The following is a 23,416-nucleotide window of genomic DNA, read 5'->3' on the forward strand; positions in this document are numbered from 1 at the left end:
TGCTCACACTCTCAGAATTATTCTGCTTGAACATATTTGTGTTGTCATTGGGGAAGATTCGTACATTAGTTACCTAAAGATGATGGATAGTAGGATAAAAATCATATCGTGGAATGTTAGAGGTCTGAATAATAAATTCAAGAGGGCAGCTGTATTCCAATATCTTAAACAAGTAAGGCTACATGTCGTTCTCCTGCAGGAGACACATCTGGAGGGAAATAAGTCTCTTTCTTTGCGCAGACCATGGATACAGAGGTCCTTTCACTCCTCTTATTCATCTTATGCTAGAGGAACATCTATATTGATAAGTAAAGCGATTGCATGCACCATGCACCATTCACCGGGTGTTCACTGACCCAAGAGGACGATATGTGGCATTAGTGTTAGATCTGGCATATCAAAAAAAAATTACTTGTGAATGTCTACCTACCACCACCCTTTAAAGCGCAATTGTTATATATCATCTAATGCTAATAGGACAGCCTCGGTGGATCTCTGCACGTGGGCATCGGTAGCGGGTTTGACTGAATTTTGGAGGTGGAAAAACCCGGGAGTCGTGTCCTATTCACATTTGTCTACCACCCATAAATCTTCAGCTAGAATAGACTTAGTATTTGGGAATGCTCTACTATTGAACAGTCTATACGAATCAGAATATTTAGCTGGGGGGACTTCAGACCTCTGTTGGTTACCCTGACCTCTCCCACCAGAGGCCAAAAAGGGGGTTGGACATTGGCGCCGGGTTGGCTGCAAGAGGAACAAGTAACTACACAAGTTCAAACTGCATTGGAAATCTTTTGGGTGACAAATGTGGATACGGCTGACCCGCCTATTGTTTGGGATACTTTGAAAGCGGTATCAAGAGGTGAATTTATATCGGCAATTAAAACAGCTAGGAAAGATCATAATCAAGAATATGAAACCCTTGTGACTAAGGAGAGGGAATGTGCACAGCTTCAGGCTGATTCCCCCTCGAAGGTTAACTATACCTGCTTGCTGCATAGTAGGAGGGCAGTAGAAGTAAATTTCACAGAATTGGCTCATACCGAGGTAAAAAGGCAGGCAGAAAATATTTTTGCTGAGGAGGATAAAAATGGTAAGCTGCTGGCCAACCTGGTGGCTGACCTAAAGATTCCTGTTAGTATTCCGGTAATAAAAAACAGCGCAGGGACATTAATATCAGATCCAGCGGGAATCATGGATGAATTTGTGAGTTTCTACAAACTCTATACTCCCCAATTCAGTCTTATGATGTGGCAGAGCTGGAAGATCTTCTTCAGAGCCTTTCCATGCCTCAATTAACAGATACAGAAGCTACACTGTTGGATGCAGATATCTCTGATCTGGAAATTGAGGCGGCCATACTTGCATTTCCCCCAAAAAAAGCTCCGGGCCCGGATGGCTTTCCTGCTGACTTCTATAGGGTCTACATGTCACAGCTGGCCCCTAGACTAAACTTATTGTTTAAGCATTGTTGGGAACATGGCTCCTTGCCGACTTCAAAGATGAAGGCTTATATGGTGCTTCTCCTAAAGCCAGGCAAGGACCCACAGCTGTGCTCTTCGTATCGCCCAATAGCTTTACTTAATTTGGATCTAAAGATTCTTGCCAAGGTGTTGGCTACGAGACTGGCCACGGTCATTTCGACTCTGGTTGACATTGATCAGACAGGTTTTATGCCAGGTATGTCTACGGATACAAACTTAAGGAGGCTGTTTACACATATTCAGATGGATAATACGGAGTTCCCGGCTAAAGTGGTTGTCTCTATAGACATCGAGAAAGCTTTCGATTCTGTGGACTGGCAATACATGCATAAGGTTTTGGAGAGCATGGGGTTTGGTCCTGGCTTCCGTCGCTGGGTCAATTTACTTTACAGTGCACCGAGGACGGCGGTGAGGCTTGGCACCATGGTTTCTGACTTCTTTCAAATAGGTAGAGGCACCAGGCAGGGGTGCCCGCTCTCCCCTTTTCTTTTCGCCTTGATGATGGAGCCCTTGGCTAGGGCCCTTCGGCGTTCGGAGGAGGTGCAGGCAATTCGGGTAGGGTCCATAAAAGAATGTATTGCTTTATACGCCGATGACTTGCTTCTGTTTCTCAGAGATCCCGGCCCGTCTCTTAGGGCAGCCTTGTTAGTTATGGATAGATTCGCCACCTTTTCAGGTCTGCGAGTAAATTGGGGTAAGTCATCCATCTTACTGTTGGGAACTGAAGCAAAAAAATTAGCAGATGATACTTTGTCGCTACAAGGGGTCTCATCAATAACTTATTTAGGGGTTAAAGTCACAGCCAATATTCAGGATTACCTGTCCCTAAATCTCCGACCCTTGGTAAATAGTCATAAGCAAAAAACGTTGGCATGGAAGAACCTACCCCTCTCCTTGATGGGGCGGGTCAGTCTCAAAAAAATGAAATTTCTTTCGGTCCCCGGTGTGGATTCCCAAAAGGTATTTTAAAACACTAAACAGCATCATAGGATCTTTCATATGGTCCTCACATTCTCCACGTATAAGTATTAAAGTACGACAGGAACCATGGGGTCAGGGGGGGTTGGCTCTACCTGACTAGCAGAAATACTTTCTCGCCGGACAGATGGTCTTTGCCAGGAGATGGCTGATGGCGGATTCTGGTGACTCTGCCACAGTAGTTGAAACTGCACACCTGGGGCCTTACGAAAGTTTAAAGCTGGCATTGTATAGGGGCCCGAAATCCTGTCTACCTCTGACGGAATCAATGAAAGCAACGATTAAATCTTGGGAAATAACCACTACCTTAATGTCTCCCAGTTATACGGGAATTACGCCATCAGCTCCCTTATGGATGAATCCGAAGCTTCCACATTTTTTCTCTCTTCCTGATCCTATGTTATGGGCATGCAAAGGTATTAAGGTTTTGAAGGACATTACTAGTGAGGGGGAACTTTGTACTTTTGACCAGCTGAAGACCAGGCATGACCTTCCCAACTCCTTCTTCTTCCGCTACTTACAGCTGCGTCATGCCTTTAAAGAGCGAACTGCAGGCCAAAGGATAGAATATTTGCCATCACTATTGGAGACCATGCTATTGGAGGAGGACTTAGCCAAACCTTTATCTTCAGTGTACAAATCTCTTTTTAAGAAAACACCTCTGGGGGTCACCAAATGTAGAGCAAGTTGGGAGAGAGAGATTACAGATATTCAGGGCGAGGATTGGGACGATATGTGGGATCATCCGTTTAAATATCTAGTTTCGGCAAGGGACCGCTTAATTCATTTTAAATTTCTACACAGGATATATCTCACTCCTGCCAGATTGTCTCGCATTCACCCAACAGTGAGTAGCCAGTGTGGGAGATGCTCTCACACTCCAGCTGACGCAGAGCATATATTCTGGAGCTGTGCGCACATTCAAAGGTTCTGGTCAGATATAATAGAATGTTTGGCGGAGGTACTTAGTACTCCAGTTCCATTAACGCCTAGAGTTTGTTTAATAGGACTAGTGGAGGAGGTTGTTCCTTCCCGTGCGCATCGCACATTATTAAATATTGGGTTATTCTATGGCAGGAAAGCTATCTTACTAAACTGGAAAAAAACTACTGCTCCTACTTTATTATTTTGGAAAAAATTGGTTAATTCGGTTATTTCCTTATACAAGGCAACGTACCATTCTAGAGGTTGTCCCAAGAAATTCACAAAGGTATGGCAGGCGTGGTTGGACTCCACTGCTACAGTGAGTTAGGAGGGATATTCAATAGATAGGTGGTAAAGGAGTGGTCCACCTAACATTCTACCGATTATCTGTTATTGGTAAATAATTAACTATTTTTTGTTCCCTGATATATATGCCTTGTATGTAAAATATTGTAGGGGTAAAGAGAGGATGTCCTTATAAATAATTTGAAATTCTTGATGCAAAGGTTCTTATCCGTTATTATATGACTGTTGGTCGGGTTGAAGGTCTGGGGGAGGGAGGATTAAGAATGTTTTAATTAGTTATTGTAGGCCCTGCGAGGCCGACTTCGATTGGTATGTTGCCGGTCGGAGAATGTATGTTTTGTTTGTTTTGTCTTTAAAATTAATAAAAAGAAATTAAAAAAAAAAAGTAAGTCCCCCACACCTGATCAGCATGGCTGATTAGGTGAGCGGACAAAAAGAGCTCCCGCGCATGCGCCCGCAATGACAACCAAGGAGCCTACAAGGTCCATGGTGCATTGCGGACGGTATCGTGTGACAGTGTGTCAGTGCGGCTCTGCAGGATATAGAAAGTATGCTGTCAGTCAGCAATAGCCAAAGGGCAGCAACCCAATACCCCGAGGCAGGATGGTATAGGTGGGGGCAAGATGACGAAGAGTGTGAGGGCGGGGGGCGAGGGCGGGCAAGCACTGGATGGGTGCTGCCCTGGGCGTCCATACAGCCAACAGCAGCGCAAGCCTGGGGGCCAAAGAAAGGGGATCCCGATTACACCATGCACCAGAGGGAGGGCAAGGGGCACTACTTAGGGAGAACGAGGTGAATCCCCACTCGGGGAGAAAAAGGGGCGGTGAGACGGAACGGGGCACAAAGTAAGCCAACGCAACCCAGCACCTGGGGGGAATGGGAGGCAAGCCCCGGGTACGTCACACCGCATATAGCCAGGTCACACATTAATAAGGAAATGAAAAAAAGAAAAACGTTTTTTTGGATAACAAAAAATTATTTATATGGATAATCGAGTAGGTTGGGTTATTTTAACACCCATTGTTGATTTACTTACATCACTCAAATGGTCATTATGAATGAAATACATACAAAAAGTACATAAAAGAATAGAACTGTAATACAAGAGACCAAAAATCAGGATCCATGGCTAAAGAAAAAAGATGAGGATTGGAAATGAAGAAACCGAAGATTGGGAAAGAAAGGGAAGGAGGGCAGGAGGAAGGAAGGATGAAAAAGGGGGGAAAAGACAAAAATAAAAATAAAAAGGAGGGGTGGGAGAAAAAGAAGGAAGGTAGAGAGAGGGAGACTGAAACAAGATAAGAAATGGAAGGAACAAAGGGCTGGACAAATGAATTTTATATCTAAAATTATTTTTTTTAGCTTCAAACTAAAGTAGTACATAATAGTAGTGAAGGTCTCAAGAGAAATGTCCACGAGCATGTCTATTTCCCTCTATCCATTTACTATCACGATAGACCATTTTGCCTATTTTCTGATCCTATACAAATTGGTTTTTGACAGGACGTGAGAACTCCTGCTGCCTCGCATTACTATACCCTCTAACTTTAGTGATCCTTACATTCCCATAAGAGTACTGTTTGGCTCATTTGAGCCTCTTTTTGCTCTCCCTTGGGTAAGTTGATTTCTCATACATTAATCCACACTTATAATATCTTCTTTTATTATATTAACCTTACACGATCAGGGCTAACTTTGGATTTATCTCCCTTAGAGACATACATCTTAATGATCAACATCTCATTCACCTCTCAATTATGCCTTCCTAACACTCTCCAGGCGCTCCTTTTCGGATTATATTGATTTTAAACTGTAAGTTGCTAAGGCTTTGTTAGCCCTATTGATTTGGTTTGGGATAATGTCCATCCCACCTTGTTTGGTGATTCTTTTATTGTTTTTACAATCTTTCTTTCTTTAACCCTCGATCGCTAGGTCTTTGTATGCCCACTACAACCATAGATGCGATGCGGCCTTGTCGGCCCTAGGTTGGGGTGCCCTCTCCCGATTTGGTTCTGGTGAGTGGTTCTCAGGTACGTGCTTGGATCGCTAGGTTCTCTTTCCCACTCTAGGAGTATTGTCATGTCACACACTCATTCAGTTATTTATCTATTATACTATGTTACTTGTGTCTTGTATTATTTTTGCACAAAGTTTCTTATTTTTTTTTTCATGTAGAAACCTTCAATGTTGGCACAGGCCTATATCATTTCCCTGAGGAAGCCAATGTTTTGGCGAGACGTGTAGGAATTGATTTGGAGGCCCTCACCACTAGGCCTATCTGTCTGTATTGTTTTTTACAATTTAATTGTGTATTGCACCTCTTTTAAGGTTCTAGATCTGTATATGCCCTGTCTACGTTATGTATTAATATACTTCAATAAAGTGTTTTTTGTATATTTTTAATATATCTATCTACCTGCATGTTTTGGCACCGTTATAATCCCCCTATACCTCCACATTCCTATTTCATACCCAAAAAGACTGAGTGCTGTAATAAAAACAAAAGGTGCTTCAACAAAGTATTGGTTTAAGGGTGTGCACACTTATGTAACCATATTATTTTATTTTTTTATTTTTACTTCCCTCCACCTAAATGATTTTAGTTTGTTGTTCAACTGAGTTGTTTAGTTTATATGTCACATTAGAGGTGGAAAAGGTTCTGAAATTATTTATCTTTGTCTAATTTTTTTACATCAGAGAAACCTGACATTTTAACAGGGGCATGTAGACTTTTTATATCCACTGCATGTGGCACACAGTCACAAAACTCAATGCTTGTCTGAACTCCAGGTCAAATGGATAAAAAGGTAATCTTAACAGCAGCCATAGTATTAAGCAACTTGTAAAAAGCATTGGGAAGTAAAACATCTTTTGAAAAATACAATTGCATTGTGTAACTCCTTCAAAGCTCTATGCTAGCAAAAGATAATTCAGTTTGCTTGCAACCACAAAATTAACAGCAAGTAAAAAACTTATCTATATCTAATCAACCTAAAATCCAATATACGGTATAAATATGAATATATATATATATATATATATATATATATATATATATATATATATATATATATATACACATACTTACATGATGACCCCATAGATTTGGGCCAATGTCCATAGCACCTACATGACTGTTCTGTTTCTTTCAAAAGCCCATATAAAATATATTTTTACAGATTTTACTATCAGGTTTCAGGAATACAGAAATACACCCATGTGTCTGCTGCAAAAATCTAGTGGTTAACATATTTTTGGTTCATTTGGTAATGGGACATGGCTGGTGCGGTCACAGCAGGCAGTCCCACCTGGTGGTGTAGACACATATAGAGTAAGTGCGCACATATCCTTAACATAACAAGGCATCTACAGAGATAGAATATAGAATCACCTTTTTTTACAAGCATGAAAAGGATTGACAAGATAAAAAATTATCATATTTGAAAAAAATAATACACATTTTCAAATGTTTACCAGGAATGAAAAAAAAAATGCTAATGTTTTGAGAGAAAGTCTTTGGTTATCTTCATTTTAACTTTATTTTAAATACGTAATGAAATTTATCACAGTGGACATATCAGGTCAGTAAAGCAATTAAAACATAAATAAATATTTACTGAAACACCTGCCCGCATGACATTTAAATTATCCTGTGCAAACCAGAAGATAAATAATAGATTTCCTATGTGCTAAAACAATAAAAAACAGAAAGCAGGGTTTGTTTCTAATTGCAAATGCAACAGCAGCAACACCTAGTGGTGCAAACACTCAGTGATAATTGCTGGTACAAAGACTAGATTCTCTTTGGGAAATAAGGTTCCCAACTAATGTATTCAGCGTGACTCATTTCCAGTGTAAAACTGGAGTTACAAAATGACCCTGACATTATGAAAAAATACATATTTTCATGCAGAGAACATTTTGTGAAGTCCAATGAAGCAACAAGACATAAATATTGTTATAAATTGTTATAAATAAATATTATACTGACGTATTAACTCATTACAGATAGGGCATATAAGCAGAAATTTCCATAGTTTCAATAACGCCAATTGATGTACCTACAGGTGTTAATGGCAGCAGAAATACAGAGATCTACTTGAGATTGATGGACGAGAGGATATCTGTCCATCTTTGCACACAAGCTAGGGTCTGCCATTATCATTGCTGATAGTGATGCACACATGGATTTCTAAGACTTGACTTTTCTGCATGCATACAAATCAGGCTCTAAATCAGAAGCTCTTTGAGGCTGAGCTCACACTTGTGCGATCACAAACATCGCATGTGATTCCCACCGCATTGCTGTGCAGATCACATGCGATGTCTGTGCGATGCAAATTTAGCCATACAAACTGCATTCACACCAAAATGATGCAGGACCCTTTTTTTGATCTACAGTGCAATCGGATTGCATGGGTGTTCACACCATGGCACCATTTGACAGTTCGCACTGTGATCTGCAAAGTGATCTATGGGTGTCATTAACTTTACTTTGACACGCGCAGTGGTTCCCAGGTTCAGTTTTGCAATTCAGGTGCGATGCGGGAACCCGCACAGTAATCATGCTGGTTTCCGCATCGCACAAGTGTGAACCCAGCCTCAAGACTGAACCATAGCTCCCAAATGTCCCTGATTTGGAGGGACTGTCCCTGATTTGGAGAAATGTCCCTCTGTCCCTCTTTCCTCCTCATTTGTCCCTCATTTTGGTCTGATCTATATAGTTGTATATAAAATGCACTTTTTATCTTTCAAAAAGTGTTTCCCAGTTCTAAACCTTTCATCCAATTTCTATATTGCTGCATTTGTACATTTTAAAAGCAAATAAAATGGAATAGTAGTTGTTAAAAAAAAGCACTTGTGGATTTAATTAACCTTTTTTTGGTAATTCTCCTTTAAGGGGGTGTGGCAAGGGGTGCGTCCTATGCCTACATATGTTTGTTAGTAGGTGTCCCTCATTCCCATCTCAAAATGTTGGGAGGTATGCTGAACTCCAGTGATTAGAAGTTTCCATAATAGTACACAGGAAGCAAAAATAACCTGGCAAGGGTTTTAACCCTTTTCTAATTCATCCAAAATATAAAAAGATTAAGGCTATACATGCACTTTAACAAATACAATCGTGTCCTCTCTTCACCCTGAACCTTCTGACTGGACAGTAAAATAGCAGCAGAAGACTGGTGAGCTCATCCCTCTGCTCACTCATCTCTCTTCCACCATCTTCATGTTCTATGTCACCATATTTGCATGCAGCATACCTAATTGGCTACCTGTCCTGCTCCACCCTCTCTCTCAGACTGAACACTGCTGTATAGGGTATTCAAAAAAGCCAACACCAAGTCAAATGAACATACCTACTCTACTTGCATTAAAAAAAAAAAAAATGTATTTATTAATTATTACCTAGCTGCATTAATGTGTATTTTCATATGCCTGAAGTTCATCTTTAATTATTAAATCATCTATGTCCAGCTGCAAGAACACCAACCCTTCAAGCAAATCCTAGAGTTAAAATATTGTTCACATTCATCATTTTTCATGAGTGCAGAACATGACTGATTGTACCTACCTGATGACTGTAGGATAGAGTTCTGTGGTATATAGAAAAACACAACTAAAAGAAGCAGCCAAACAGCCTTTTCCAAAAACTGCCAGACTGGTCCTCAATGCCTGCAGCTCTAAAAAGATAAATAATTATTAATTTCCTCAATGCAGCTATTTTAATGGTGCACCAATAATATGAGGGCCTTTTGTCTTACCAGTTGGCACAAATATGTTAGCTAGGATTGCCAGTCCTCCAAGCAAAAGGGAAAAGAACTGTGTGACTCTCCGACCAATGTAGATCATGCATGTGGTGGAAACTAGCTTGGCTGGAAAGTCGACAGCCCCAAAGATCACCTGGATAAGATAGATGCTCACTCCAAATTTTTGTAAGTCCATTGCTAAGCCGTAATAGGCAAAACTAGTAGAGAACCTATGAAAATACAGAAAAGTTAAGTACAATATGGTACAGAAAAGTACAGACTATTAAAGCGCAACTGCAGCCCAAACTTTTTTTATTTGAGTTTTGGCTAAATCAGGGAAAGGGAAATTGGACATTGCAATATTTACTGTCTGCATTTTTTTCCTGGGCAATTTCTGGCCTTGGACTTTATTAACAAATTATTAAAAGTAGGGGATGTTCACTTCTCAGTGTTGTCATCAGAATATGTCCCCACCCCCATGGGAAGATTTCCCCTCACCTCTTGCATATATGACATCTATAAAATTTAGTATTTCCCCTTAATGTCTGTCTTGGTAACAAAGAGAGTCACGGAGCCAAAGGGGGACCCTAAACGCAGGGACGGCATGACAGTGCTGGACTGCACATCTGCCTGTCTCAGAATGGTACAGTTCTCCTTTTAGAGAAGGGGAGGGGCTGGATGAGGAAAGTGTAGGAGATGTAGGAAGGGGAAGTGACGTCAGTCGAAGAGCGGTGGAGGACGAGATTAGCAGCACACCTCACCGCTCTTCACCTTCCCCTTCTTCTAATACAGCATGGCGGCGATGGAGGGCTTTATAGATCAGCTCAGAGCGGCGGTTGCCGCTAATGGCACGGACTGGCTCCAGCAGCAGCTGCGGGTGATCGTTGACGGCGGGGCGACGGTGAGCGGGGGGGCCACCAACTCCTCGGGCGCGGCGGTCACGGCCGCCAGAGAGATACAGCCCTGAGGCTGGCTCGGGCTCATCCAGATCGGAGCAGCGTGGGATAGCAGCGGGAGAGGCCCAGACACCCAGCATGCAGGGGAGGCAGAGGGATGGATGAGGAGAGGCCTGGGGGAATCGGAGGAAGGTCGGAGTGACTGGGGGAAGGGTGCCCAGCAATGCACGCGGCTCTTCCTCCCCAGCAAGGCGCAGATGCTTACAACCCCCTGAGGGGTCAGCAGGAGAGGGACGGAGGGCTCGGGACACACGAGAACGCACCGCGGCAAGTGGAGGAGGGGCACAGGCGACAGAGATGGCCAGGAGTCCACCGCAGGGCGACAGTGGGTCAGCCAGAGACGCCAGGGCCAGCGTGAGGGGAGGTAATGGATGGTCAGCACGCACCCCGTGACACAGTAGACGTAGGAGTCCGTCACCAGGGGCATCCAGCGGGCCTAGCGGTAATCAAGGGAGGAGTGGTCGAGCTCAGCACCGCAGGCCCTCGGCAACCACTGCGACCGCAGCTGGGGTGCAACAAGAAGTTGGCAGGATGGACGACCACGACGATCGGTCGGAAGGAGAGCTGTCCAGGTCTGACGGAGGCGACGATCAGGGACATCAGGCATCGCTGGTTCCAGGAGTGGCGGCTGTTGGCCCCAGTCCAGGGCAGCCCGGTGAGTGCGATTCTTCTAACCCTGTTACTATTCTTTTGCATAATCTATTGGGGCGGAAGGTGCAGGGGGGAAGTTCTTGGTCGGGGGGTATAGTCAGGCTGGGGGGGCGGAGAACGTATTGGCTCCACCGCCAGCATCAGCGCCCCAAACAGGGAATGAGGGTTTGCGGGAGTTGCTAACTGGCCTAAAAGAGCTAGTAGCAAGCGTGGAATCAGGGTCAGGAGGTGGTCCGGCGACTGTGTGGACGACAGAGAGGAATACCCCGCAGACGGGGACCACCCCACCTCTTGCGGGTGACGTCCCGGTTTCGCCGGTGGCGGTCGTTACAGCGGTTGGGGTGCCCCCCTCTACCACAGCAGTGGCTACGACTTCAGGGGACCAGGTGAAGACAACTGAGAAAAAAGCCGATTTGGTTAGATTAGCAGATGCGGCAAGGAGCGAGGTATATGTCTGCTTTGAGGGCCCGTTGGGGGCTCATTTAAAAGCCGAGATAAAGGAAAAAATATGGAAGGGCGAATACGTGGAAATTTTCACGTTGCTGCCGTTAGAGAAATTTAATCTTGATAGGTTAAAACCGGTGGAGGGAAAAAAGGAGGATGAGGAGAAGCGTAGGTATCGCTTGATCCCGCGAACGTTCTCCAATTGGCTACAAGCGTTCGCCATTTTGGCGAGTGTGGTAGGCGAGAAAGCGCCAGAACATTGTTCAGCGCTGTTCGTGTACCTAGAGGCCATTAGTGAGGCCCATAGGACATACGGGGGCATGGCGTGGCTACGCTATGATGAGCAATTTTGTCAGAGGATGGCTGTGAGACCGAATCTACGCTGGGATCACAAGGACATCAGCTTGTGGATGAGGTTGATGACGGCAGCGAGGGCCCCTAGTCAGTTTTTTCAGGCAGGGGTCGGAGGTTCAGCAGCCCCAGGACAGCCGACCGAGAAGAAATGGGGATAAGGCTGGCAATTTAATGAAGGAACTTGCAGATTTGGAGCCAACTGTCGTTTCAAGCACTTGTGTTCCGGCTGCGCGGGATCCCATGCATTGGCAAAATGTTTCAAAAAAGGAAAAGGACGCTCCGCAGATACTTCAGGTAAGAGGGAGGACTCTGGTACGGGTGGAAAGGATGCGGCCTTTCCTCAATAGATACCCTGACCGGCAGCGGCCGCCACGCTAGAGGCAGGTTTTAGGGATGGTTTTCACATTCCTTGTGCCTTGGCAGAGGTGCCGCCGGAGGCCAAGAATTTGCGGTCGGCCTTGCTGCATGCAGCAGTGGTCTCTGAAAAATTGGAGAAAGAGGTTTCATTGGGATGCATGGCGGGTCCTTTTCGGGAAAGACCACTACAAGAGTTAGTGGTCTCCTCTTTGGGTGTGGTACCAAAAAGAGAGCCAAACAAGTTTAGACTCATACACCACCTCTCTTTCCCGAAGGGAGGGTCGGTGAACGATGCGATAGCTCCAGAAGAGTGTGCGGTTGCGTACGCATCTTTTGACGCAGCGGTCGCATGGGTGAGGAGATATGGGCAGGGGTCTTTAATGGCCAAGTCCGATATCGAATCGGCTTTTCGGCTTTTGCCAGTTCATCCCGACAGTTTCAGGTGGCTAGGCTGTAAATGAGAAGGGGCCTACTATGTAGACCGATGTCTTCCAATAGGATGCTCTATATCCTGTGCTCTTTTCGAAACGTTCAGTTCGTTCTTGGAATGGGCAGTTCGGGATGTGGCAGGTATCAATTCAGTCATCCATTATTTGGACGACTTCTTATGTGTGGGTCCAGCGGGTTCCAACATATGTGCAGTGCTTTTGGGGACATTGCAGTATTTAGCGGAAAGATTTGGGGTGCCGCTAGCCCCGGAAAAAACGGAGGGTCCAGCGGCGACTATCACATTCCTCAGAATAGAGATAGATTCGATGAGGATGGAAAGCAGGATTCCGCAGGACAAACTGTTGAAGTTGAAAGAGGAGGTTCGCGGGACTATTGGAGTTAGGAAATTGCAGCTTCGCCAACTCCAATCTCTGCTAGGTAAGTTAAATTTCGATTGCCGAATCATCCCTATGGGCCGAGTTTTCTGCAGGCGGCTGTCAGCCGCCACTGCAGGGATCCGGGCACCGTCACATTTCGTGAGTCTGAATAGGGACCACAGGGAGGACTTACGGGTGTGGCAGGTATTCTTGAAGTCTTTCAATGGAAGGGCTCTATGGATGTCTGGGCCGACCAGCAACTGCGACCTGGAATTATTTACTGATGCGGCCGGTTCAACTGGGTTTGGTGCTTTCTGTAAGGGCCACTGGTGTGCTGACAAGTGGCCAGCGGCTTGGCGGGAAGCTGGGTTCTTAAAGAACCTGGTACTCTTGGAGTTGTTCCCCATTGTTGTGGCCATGGAGCTGTGGGGCGAGTCATTTAAAAACCTTAAGGTCCGCTTCAATTGCGACAATCTGGGGGTGGTGCAAGTGGTTAATCGGCTGACCGCGGCATCAGGGCCGGTGGTCAGGCTTTTGCGCCATCTAGTACTTTGTTGTTTACAATTGAATGCGTTCATTTATGCTGTGCATCTACCAGGGACCGAGAACACCTTGGCTGACGCTTTGTCTCGTTTTCATTGGGACAGGTTCCGGAGGTTGGCACCAGAGGCAGATCATCAGGGGGTCGCCTGTCCCAGCTGGATATGGAACATTGCCTTGGAACAGCAGCAAAATGGATTCAGCGCTCCGTGAGTATGGCTACATGGAATGCCTACTCTAATGTATGGAAGGAGTGGTTCGCCTTTCTGAATGACTTGGGCATGGGATCTGATGATCCGGACGTGGACAAGGCAGTGCTGTACTTTATCATTAGGGACTTTGAAAACGGTATCTCGGCAGCTGCAATCAATCGTGAATTGGCAGGTTTGGCCTTCCTTTTTAAATGGCAGGGGAGTCGGGACCATACTAAGGAATTTTGGTTGGGACAAGCAGTCAAGGGATATAGAAAAGCGTACAAACAGAGGGACGGGAGGCGCCCCGTCTCATTTGAAATGCTTAAGCAGTTGATGCTTAGTTTGGAAAGGGTCAGCAGATCCGAGTACGAATGTGCACTATTCAAAGCAGCGTTCGCGCTGGCCTTTTTTGGGGCGCTGAGGATAAGTGAGCTGGTGAGCCCTTCCAAGACGGTTCCGGGCGGGCTTTTCAACGGGGAGGTTGAAGTATGGGTGGATAGGGTCCGCATATGGATTAATAGGTCCAAAACGGATCAAGCGGGGAGAGGCAAGTATCTGGAGTTTGGGAAGATTGCGGAGCATAGCATATGCCCGGTTAGGATTGTGGGAGCTTTCATGGAGGTCAGGCCTGCTTTTACCGGCCCCTTCTTGATACAGGAGGACGGTTTGTGTCTTTCAAAATATCAGTTTGTAACAGTTTTTAAGAAATGCGTGGTCAGGGTGGGATGTGACCCTTTACAGTTTTCCTTGCATTCTTTCAGGATTGGGGCGGCCACAGAGGCTGCCAGGGCGGGCTTGAGTCAAGAGGTAATTAGACGTATTGGCAGATGGGATTCGGATAGATTCAAACTGTATGTCCGCCCTCACATGGTTCAAATGTAATGTTAGTTTGGTGATGTTTATGAGTGGGAGTGGGTATTAAGGTTCATGAGGTTGTATTATTTATTTCGTTAACAGGTCAAGATGTATGTCTGGTTTGGATACTCGGTCACTCCTACGTGTTTTGGGGGGCCAAGAGAGCGGACGTTCGGCCGAATGGCAGACAGCTTCGTATTCCCAGACAAGAGGCCCTCATAAGGTGGATTGGGTCCCGGGCATGCAGTGGAATAGGATGCTTGGGGAAGTGCATAGATTCTCCCACCTGGACAGGGCCCCTGACGTATTGGTATTGCATGTGGGTGGAGGGACCTTATCAGAGACATCAAGTGCGATTTTTTGCGTTTAAAAGCTGCTTATCCCAAGATGGTCTTAGTGTGGTCTGATATGGTAGGGAGGTTATCGTGGCGCTGGGCTTTGTCGGATAAAAAAGTGGATAGGGCTAGGATAAAAGTAAATAAAGAAGTGAGATGGTTTTTTATAAGGAATGGGGGCTTAGCCATTCGTCATAGGGAGTTCGAGGTTGACACATGGCGTTATTTGCGCAGCGATGGTGTACATCTTAATGAGGTGGGCACGGACTTATGGTCATTAGGCTTACAGGAAGGCATACATAGAGGGCTTAGTGTGTGGAGGTGCTCGCAAGGGTAAGGGGTTACCCCTTTCGTGCTGTGGCAGTTGTTGTTTTCCTTTAATAGGATAAGTTTGGTTACAAGTTGTAACATGTGTACCCATCCAAGGATGGGGGTGTTGTTTTGCTGGTACCCATACATGGAAGGATGGGGATTGAAGTTGGTACCTTCAGGCCTTAAGGGTTAACCTGCAGGAGTTAAAAATGCGAGGTCACTGGGGTATGTTGTGATTATGCCGTGTCAGGGGTTTCCGACTGGCAGGTTTTAAATTAAGGAGGTTGTACCAGTGACCAGGGTCATAGTCATCGTTCTTACTGAGAAAGTTACCCTCACAAGTTATTTAAGAAAGTACAGTTATTTATAATATTTATGTTAATTTATACGTTTGAATAAAAGGCCGCAAGGCCATTTTACTCCAAAAACTAGTCCGAGTCATCCATGATGTTTTTGGAGGGAGGGTATGTACAGGTAGGATGGTATTAGGTATATGGGCTTAAGTCCTACAGTGTCATGGTCACCAGGACAAATAGAGATATCTTTGTATTTGAGGTAAGGAGGCAAAGATGAAAAGTGATAGTATTTGAAAATAAATAAAGATAGATAGATAGATAGAGCCACTGCCACCAGAATACTGTAACAGGTGTCCAGTATAAGACTTGTGAAGTTCGCTGCACATTTTTCTCATTTCCGGCATTTTAAATGCAGATTACAGGGAATCTGCTGGAATTAGAATATGGAAGCTGCCCTTGCTGATTTGTTTTTAAAGTTGCATGATTTAGGGCTGCCTCCTTGTCCATGCTTTACTAGTAAGCAAGGCACAGAACCAAAACAAGTGTGTGCATATTACATATCATACCACTTCATACGCACATATCTGTTCCAGGTCAGAGAATTTATAGCAGCTCTCATTTTTCTATCCTGGCAAGTTCCTATTAAAGCAATCCTGTTAGGTGATGATAAAATCACAATGAAAGTTCCCTACAATAGAAGATGCTCACCTCCCTGGTGATCCATGTCTTTTACCTTCCCTTCATCCCAATGCTGCTGCTTCTTTAAGACTCTTCACTGTTCAACGCTTGTGGGAGTGAGGAGACTCCCGTGGTTCCATCTTTTGACCATTACATCATTACAGGACTGGATGGATGGAACAACGTTAGTAAAGGGGGAGTAAAGGCATCCACCACTCCCAAAAGTGATGGTTGGAGATATGGCCATCTTTAAAGTGGGGTAAAAGGGGAAGCTGCCCTGGGTCCAGTCATTGCTGTGGGGGCCCAAAGCAGCTGCTCCATGAGCCTGCGCTGCCCACAAATAGTTGAGTTTGGCTATTACTCAGGCAATGCAAGCAGATTGTTTGGGTGTTATGTCTGCTGCCTGTGCGGTGATTGGCCAGCTTGGTAAGGTAAACCTTGTTTGGGGAGAGCGCCTGTCAGTCCCGGGCACAGTCTCATCAACGCCTCTCCCTCACCATGTCTGAGAAGCCGCAGACCATGGCCCGCTGAAGACCTTCTTCGCCGGGGGGGTTGGCGGGTTGTGCCTGGTGTTCTCCTTACATCCTCTGGACACTGTCAAGGTGAGAATGCTGGGGGAGGGAGCAGAGAAGGTGGTCCTGTGTAATCATGGGGGCAGTATGGGGGAGGGGGGTCCTATGTAATAATGGGGGTAGTATGCAGGACCGTCTTTATGATTGAACCCTGGCCAAAACTTTTCTTGGGCCCCCCATGCAGTTTCGCTCTTCACCTGCTCTGAGACATACAATAAATAGCAGCTAGACTCACAATCAGTTTACTGAATCAGATCAGGCAGCTATTGCGATTGGTTGCCAGAGGTTACAGTGTATCATTACAGCTCACTGACTGGTTGCTAGAGGTTACAGCACACATTACGGCTCACTGATTAGTTGCTAGAGATTACAGCACATGATTTCTGCTTGTTGATTGGCTGCTTGAGATTACTGTGGATATGACCTCAGGGGGGTATGATATACATATCAATGCCGCCTGCCGTCGCTATTTACATATGAATGACGTCGCTATTTACATATGAATGCTGGTGATTTACATGTAAACACAGGGTCTGCAGGTGAGTCATCTGTACACAACAAAAGGGCAGAGCTGGGCAGCATTAGTAGCAGCACTTCATACTGAGATATTGGGACACAGCACGGGACTAAAACCTCCAGGGACAAGGGAATTTAAACCAGGATAGTTGGCAAGTATGAGGCAGATGCTTTGGGCCCCACAACAACGACAGGGCCCAGGGCAGCTGCCCCTTTTGCCTGACTTAAAAATGGCCCTGGTAGCATGGGGAAAGGGGTCTTGTGTAATGATGGTGGGGGGGGCAAATTGCATGGGGGGGCCCAAGAAAATGTTTGCCCAGGGTCCAATCCATAATAAAGACGGCCCTGGGAGAAGACACTGGTGGCGGTCACAGCACTGGGATAGAGGGAAGTTAGGAGACATTTCCCACCATAGAGGTGAGTATAAGAGCTCTTTTTTTTTGCAGGGAGCTTTCATGTTGATGGTGTCTTCACTTGACAAGGTAGTTTCAAGAGTAACTACCTAGGGATGCTCACTTTTTGGATCTGTTTGTCAAAAGCTGAAATTCTAGCTCCATATCAAAATACTCCAGTTTACCTTCTCTTGCAGCTTTAACAACTAACATACAAAATTAGCAAATGTTCTAGGGTAGTGCTACTTTTGACAGTCTTCTTACCACACAAAGCTCACAGCAAAGGATATTCTGCGGATAGTACTAGTTCGAACCAGATCAAACACTGTATACGTTGAATTCCCACAAGCCACCTCTTTCACCATATCAGCTTTTAGTGTCTACGGTTAAAGAAAATGAGAGCATAAGGGCATATTTAAGGGCAGGAAAAGGGAAACATTGAGGTGCTCATGGTTATGATGCAGAACTGCTCTATGAGCTCTATATATTGTGAGAACTAACATCAAAGGTAGAGCTTTAAGGACCCAACCACTCACCTTCTTCTTTTTTTTTAAGGGCTTTTCTTGCCCAATTGTATTAAAAGAAAGTTCAGGAAAAACACCATAACAGGAGTTTTTCCAGTGTTTTACTGTTACACTTTTATTTAAAAAATTCACTTATGTATAAATATCATAATTATATCATTGTATTTTTGATAATTCTGTGCAGATAATAGTTTATGCAATTTTTTTCTGGCCATGCCTGTATGCCTGCAATTGATTGATTAATGTTGTCAAATTTGTCTATGATTGATTATTTTAGGGAAAGCAAATGCAAGACATGAAATGCTACATTAAATAAAGTAATTCAGTTTTATTAAAAAAAAAATAAGAAAAATAAATAGATTACATACAATAAAAATAAAACTTTTTCATTTTGGATACAGTAGGTAATGGATATCGAATAGGTTAAAACTCTAATAAGGGTTTTGGTGCCATCTTTGTTCCACTTGGGACATTTCATTTTCTGTCCTGTAGATACAGAAATCTATTCAAAATGATGTACATCTCCTCTTATACAGCTGTCACTGGGGCAAGTGTCCACATTGGTAGATTCCTTCTCTAATCCTTATCTGCTGACACCTTAACATTTTGAATTATGCTTCATTTTTAGTCCCAAAGACAATAGGTCTCCAGGATGAACAGAGAGAGTAAATCTCCCTAATGGGGACACAGACAACAATAAAATCTAGCAAGGGTCATAACCCCTCACCACTGTATTAAAAAATGTAAAATAAAACGTTTGAGATTTAAATACACTTTAAATCGGATTTCCACCCATTTAAAAGTCAGCAGCTACAAAAAGTGTAGCTGCAGACTTTTAATAATCAGATACTCACCTCTCCCACGGTCCAGAGATGCGGGAGAACAAAGCCCTGCTTCTCTCCCCCTCTGCGGCGCCGGCATCACTACTGTGGGCACCTGGCTGTGGCTTCACAGCTGGGCACGCACTACGCATGCCCAGCTGTTTGGAGCCCCGGGAAGAAGTGGGAACTGGATGCCCCTAAAAAGAGGGTATCCGCTCCCCCCCCCCAAATAAATGACATGCCAAATGTAGCATGTCAGGGGGTCGCCGTCACTTAAAGTGGAAGTTATATTTTTGGATGGAACTCCGCTTTAAGAATTTTTTAGCCACACTTCTAATTATGTGACCTACAGTATGCCATGACAAGGGTTACATACCTCACAAGGAACAAGTGAATAGCTAGTAAACCTCCCTTGATCAGCTCACTCCTTACTAAAGCAGGGACAAATACCTTCCATCAATTACCATATCACTAGTGAAACCTCAACGATGCGTGTTAAGATGCCTCCATAAAATATTTTAACCACTTGCCTACTGGGCACTTTCACCCCCTTCCTGCCCATGCCAATTTTCAGCCTTCAGTGCTGTCATACTTTGAATGACAATTACACGGTCATTCAACATTGTACCCATATGAAATTTTTATCTTTTTTTCACACAAATAGAACTTTCTTTTGGTGGTATTTAATCACCACTGGGTTTTTTCTTTTTTGCTAAACAAATGAAAAAAGGCCGAACATTTTGAAAAAAAAACGTTTTTCTTAGTTTCTGTTTTGTAAATAAGTATTTTTTTCTCCTACACTGATGTGCGCTGATGAGACTGAACTTATATGCTGCACTGATGGGCACTGATGGGCACTGATGGGCAATGATCAGGAGGCACTGATGAGGCTGCACTGATATGCAGCACTGATGGGCATTAATTAGTGGCACTGATGGCACTGACAGGAATCACTGATGGACACTGATTGGCAGCACTCGCGGGCACAGATTGGCAGCACTGGTGGGCACTGTTGGGGCTGCACTGATAATCAGGACATAGATGATCCATGCCCTGTTTGTCAGTGCAGATATCTCCTGTGTGGATTTGCCGGTTTTGGCTCTCCTCTCCTCATGCACTGTCAGCGTGAGGGGAGGATTGCCAAAAACCGGCAAATCCTGTTTGCATCCGTGATCAGCTGTGATTGGACACAGCTGATCACGTGGTAAAGAGCCGATGTGATTGGCTCTTTACCCAGATTTGTGAACTGCTGCATTCGAAGAACGCAGCGATCACAGATCACTGCCGATGCAAGCCGCAGGGGGCATGCAGGCACTGCAAAGACGGGAGGACATCATATGACAGCTTCCCAGCAAAGTGGGGCCGCTCTGTATAGTTGTCATTTGGCTATAGTGCGGTCACGAAGGAGTTAAAGCGACCGTGTGACAAGGCTATGGATATTTAAATAAAAACATGTTCTTAAAGTGGTTCTAAAGGTTGAAGTTTTTTTACCTTTACGCATTATATGCATGAAGGTAAAAACCTTCTGTGTGCAACCCCCCCCCCCCCCAATTCTTACCGATCCAGCAATATTCACGATAGCCTTGGCTGGATGGGGACACAGCCAGTGAGCCAATGATGAGAGAGCTTGGGTGGGGTTGAGCCGCAGCTCTATGCGTCTTATTAATACATAGAGTAGTGGCTCGGGATCAAGCATGCAGCGGTGCCCCCAGGGCAAGCAGATTTCTCTGGGGGCACTGCTCGAGGGGGAGGAGCCAGTAGCACTGGCAGGGGACACAAAAAGAAGAGGATCAGAGCTGCTGTGTGCAAAACCATTGCGCAGAGCAGGTAAGTATGACATGTTTGTTGTTATAGAAAAAAACAAACTAAGCTTTAGTATTACTTTAATAAGCTGTAAATAAGCTTTAACACAAGCTCTCGCCTCCATAGCTGAGGATAATTTGCCTGCTCACAGCAGAAGAACTGAAATCCTGCTTCCAGCAGCTTAGCTCCCCTGCTCCCCCTTCTATCAGTGACTCAGCAGAGGTCAATAAGTTTTGTTAAAGCACTTTTGCTATATAAAATAAATATCTGAATGTCCAGAGCCTGATCAAGAGAACCTAATGTTAAATAAGGCTTTTCTAGCCTGTCCACAAGAGTTTTGTAACCACCTCATGACCAGCATCTGTGATTAAATGTGTGGTTAGGGCATCTGTTGTTCTGAGAGGGCATTTCGTAATGTTCTTTTTTTCTAATGCACATGTATGTGCTAGGTGCAATCACAATGCCTGTGCCAGGGCTGTCAATATGACAGTAAATCTCTTTTCCAGTATAACACTATTACCTGCTGTACATAGGCGTGCGCAGGTGGTGTGCCAAGTGTGCCTGGGCACACCCTAATCACCTCCTGTACGTTACATACTTGCAAACAGCAGTGACCGTCCCGCCACAGCTCAGTCCTGGGATCAAGGCTGTGAAGACAACAGCAGTATCATTGCTTGTAGTGTATGCATTTAGAAGCTTCTAATCTCGTTTTTCCATCTCCCCAAGTCTCCTGTGTATGTTCAATCTGTACCCTCATTCAATAGATCCTCCCCCTTATCCACAATTCCGTATGCCCAGAGAACCCGGAGGCGGGGCACTGCTACTGCCAGGTGCTGCTGACACTGTGCAGGGAAGGGGGTGAGCTGAGCTGATGTTCTAAGAAAAGTCAATTTGGATAGGTAAGCTGGCAGTTTCACATGAGGACTAATCAGGAGGATTTGTTTGCAGTGTGATGAGAATGATTAAGCTAATACAAAGGATTGGAAAAGAGAGTGTGTATGAGGGAATGGGCTGAGTCTTCAGCCCTGCTCACAGCTAATGTTGGAAGCTGGCACTTATCACTATATAAATAACCCCATACTCTGTGTATGTCCAGATAAAGTGAAGAAACTTTATAACCATTCAATTTTACCCTGTCTTCTCCAAACTCTGTACAACATGTAAATTCCCCACATAAACTAAACACTCTATATACAAGTCCTCAATAAACAGAGCAGAGCACAGCGTTCACAGTTATTTACATGGTAGTGCAATTTTATGAACACTGATTATTTAGAGAATATATTTTTTTATTGAGTTTTTTTTACTACTCAGTTACTTATCTACTCAGTTAGGCTTTTTTCACATGTGTGGTTTTCATGCACTACGTGTAGGGCAGCCCATTAATTTCAATGAGCTGCCCTACGCACGAGCAACATGGAAAAGAAGTCCTGAATTTTTTCCAAAAGTGTGCAGCACCCTGTAGTTTGGTCCACATGTTTGCAGATGCATGGAGGTGCCATTAACAAATAATGGCACTGCTGCACATCTGCTTAAGGACAGCACATTTCTTTGCATGTTGGGAGGGCATGCAATTTTGCATGCAATATCCACATGCATAGATGTGAACTTAGCCTTAGAGTGTTTAGTTTATGTCGGGAATTTACACTTTGGATTGTGCAGAGTTTGGATCAATACAGGGTTAAATGGAATGATCATAAATTAACTTCACATTATCTGGACACAACACACACAGAGTGCTTTCTTTTAACACATACAAATACTGCTTGTTTCATTCCCTCCACACTCCTCCTGTACATCTGTACATACCACTCACTGTCATACTCTCCACACTCCTCTTCTGTACATACTGCCCACTGTCATACCCTCCACACTTCTCTTCTATACATACTGCCCCACTGTCATACCCTCCACACTCCTGTACATACTGCCCACTGTCATACCCTCCTCTTCTGTACATACTGCCCACTGTCATACCCCCCTCACTATTCTACTGTACATACTGCCCACTGTCATACCCCCACACTCCTCTCCTGTACATACTGCCCACTGTCATACCCCCCACACTCTACTGTACATACTGCCCACTGTCATACCCTCCACACTCCTCTCCTGTACATACTGCCCACTGTCATACCCTCCACACTCCTCTCCTGTACATACTGCTCACTGTCATACCCTCCACACTCCTCTCCTGTACATACTGCCCACTGTCATACCCCCACACTCAGGCATGTACTGGCCATCGGGACTACCGGGAGATTTCCGGTGGGCCGATGGCTCAGTGGGCCAGTCAGATGCGGTCCTTGAGCCGCTCCTCTCTGACAGTGAGTGATCGCAATTTCACTCCTGTCAGGAGGAGCAGCTTCCGTCATATGCTGGAGAGAGCGTAAGGCGTTATGCTCCCTCCAGCCTGCAGGGGGAGATAGACCAACGGTAAACTTTCCTTCCTCTCTCCCCTATCACTTGTTATCACATGACTGGAGAGAGGAACAAGAAGCTGCCTTCAAAACTGTGGGTACATGTGGGAGGGGGAGGACACTCTGATGTGAAGGGGGCTGCTGATGGGGG

At 44.8% G+C, this 23,416-nt stretch overlaps 1 protein-coding gene across 1 annotated transcript in view; it reads right to left on the minus strand.

The window, feature by feature from the left end:
• The window catches only part of SLC22A6 (solute carrier family 22 member 6), a 98,305-nt gene that overhangs the window by 40,859 nt on the left and 34,030 nt on the right, over nucleotides 1-23,416 (minus strand). Inside the window, exons 6-8 of the mRNA XM_073604949.1 lie at nucleotides 17,962-18,077; nucleotides 9,455-9,669; nucleotides 9,265-9,373 (exon numbers count right to left, since the gene is read on the minus strand). Coding sequence (XP_073461050.1) covers nucleotides 9,265-9,373; nucleotides 9,455-9,669; nucleotides 17,962-18,077 — 440 coding nt within the window. The remainder of the gene's footprint in view (nucleotides 1-9,264; nucleotides 9,374-9,454; nucleotides 9,670-17,961; nucleotides 18,078-23,416) is intronic.

This window comes from Aquarana catesbeiana, linkage group LG11 (genome assembly GCF_042186555.1).
Source record: "Aquarana catesbeiana isolate 2022-GZ linkage group LG11, ASM4218655v1, whole genome shotgun sequence".
In the NCBI taxonomy this organism is placed as follows: domain Eukaryota; kingdom Metazoa; phylum Chordata; class Amphibia; order Anura; family Ranidae; genus Aquarana; species Aquarana catesbeiana.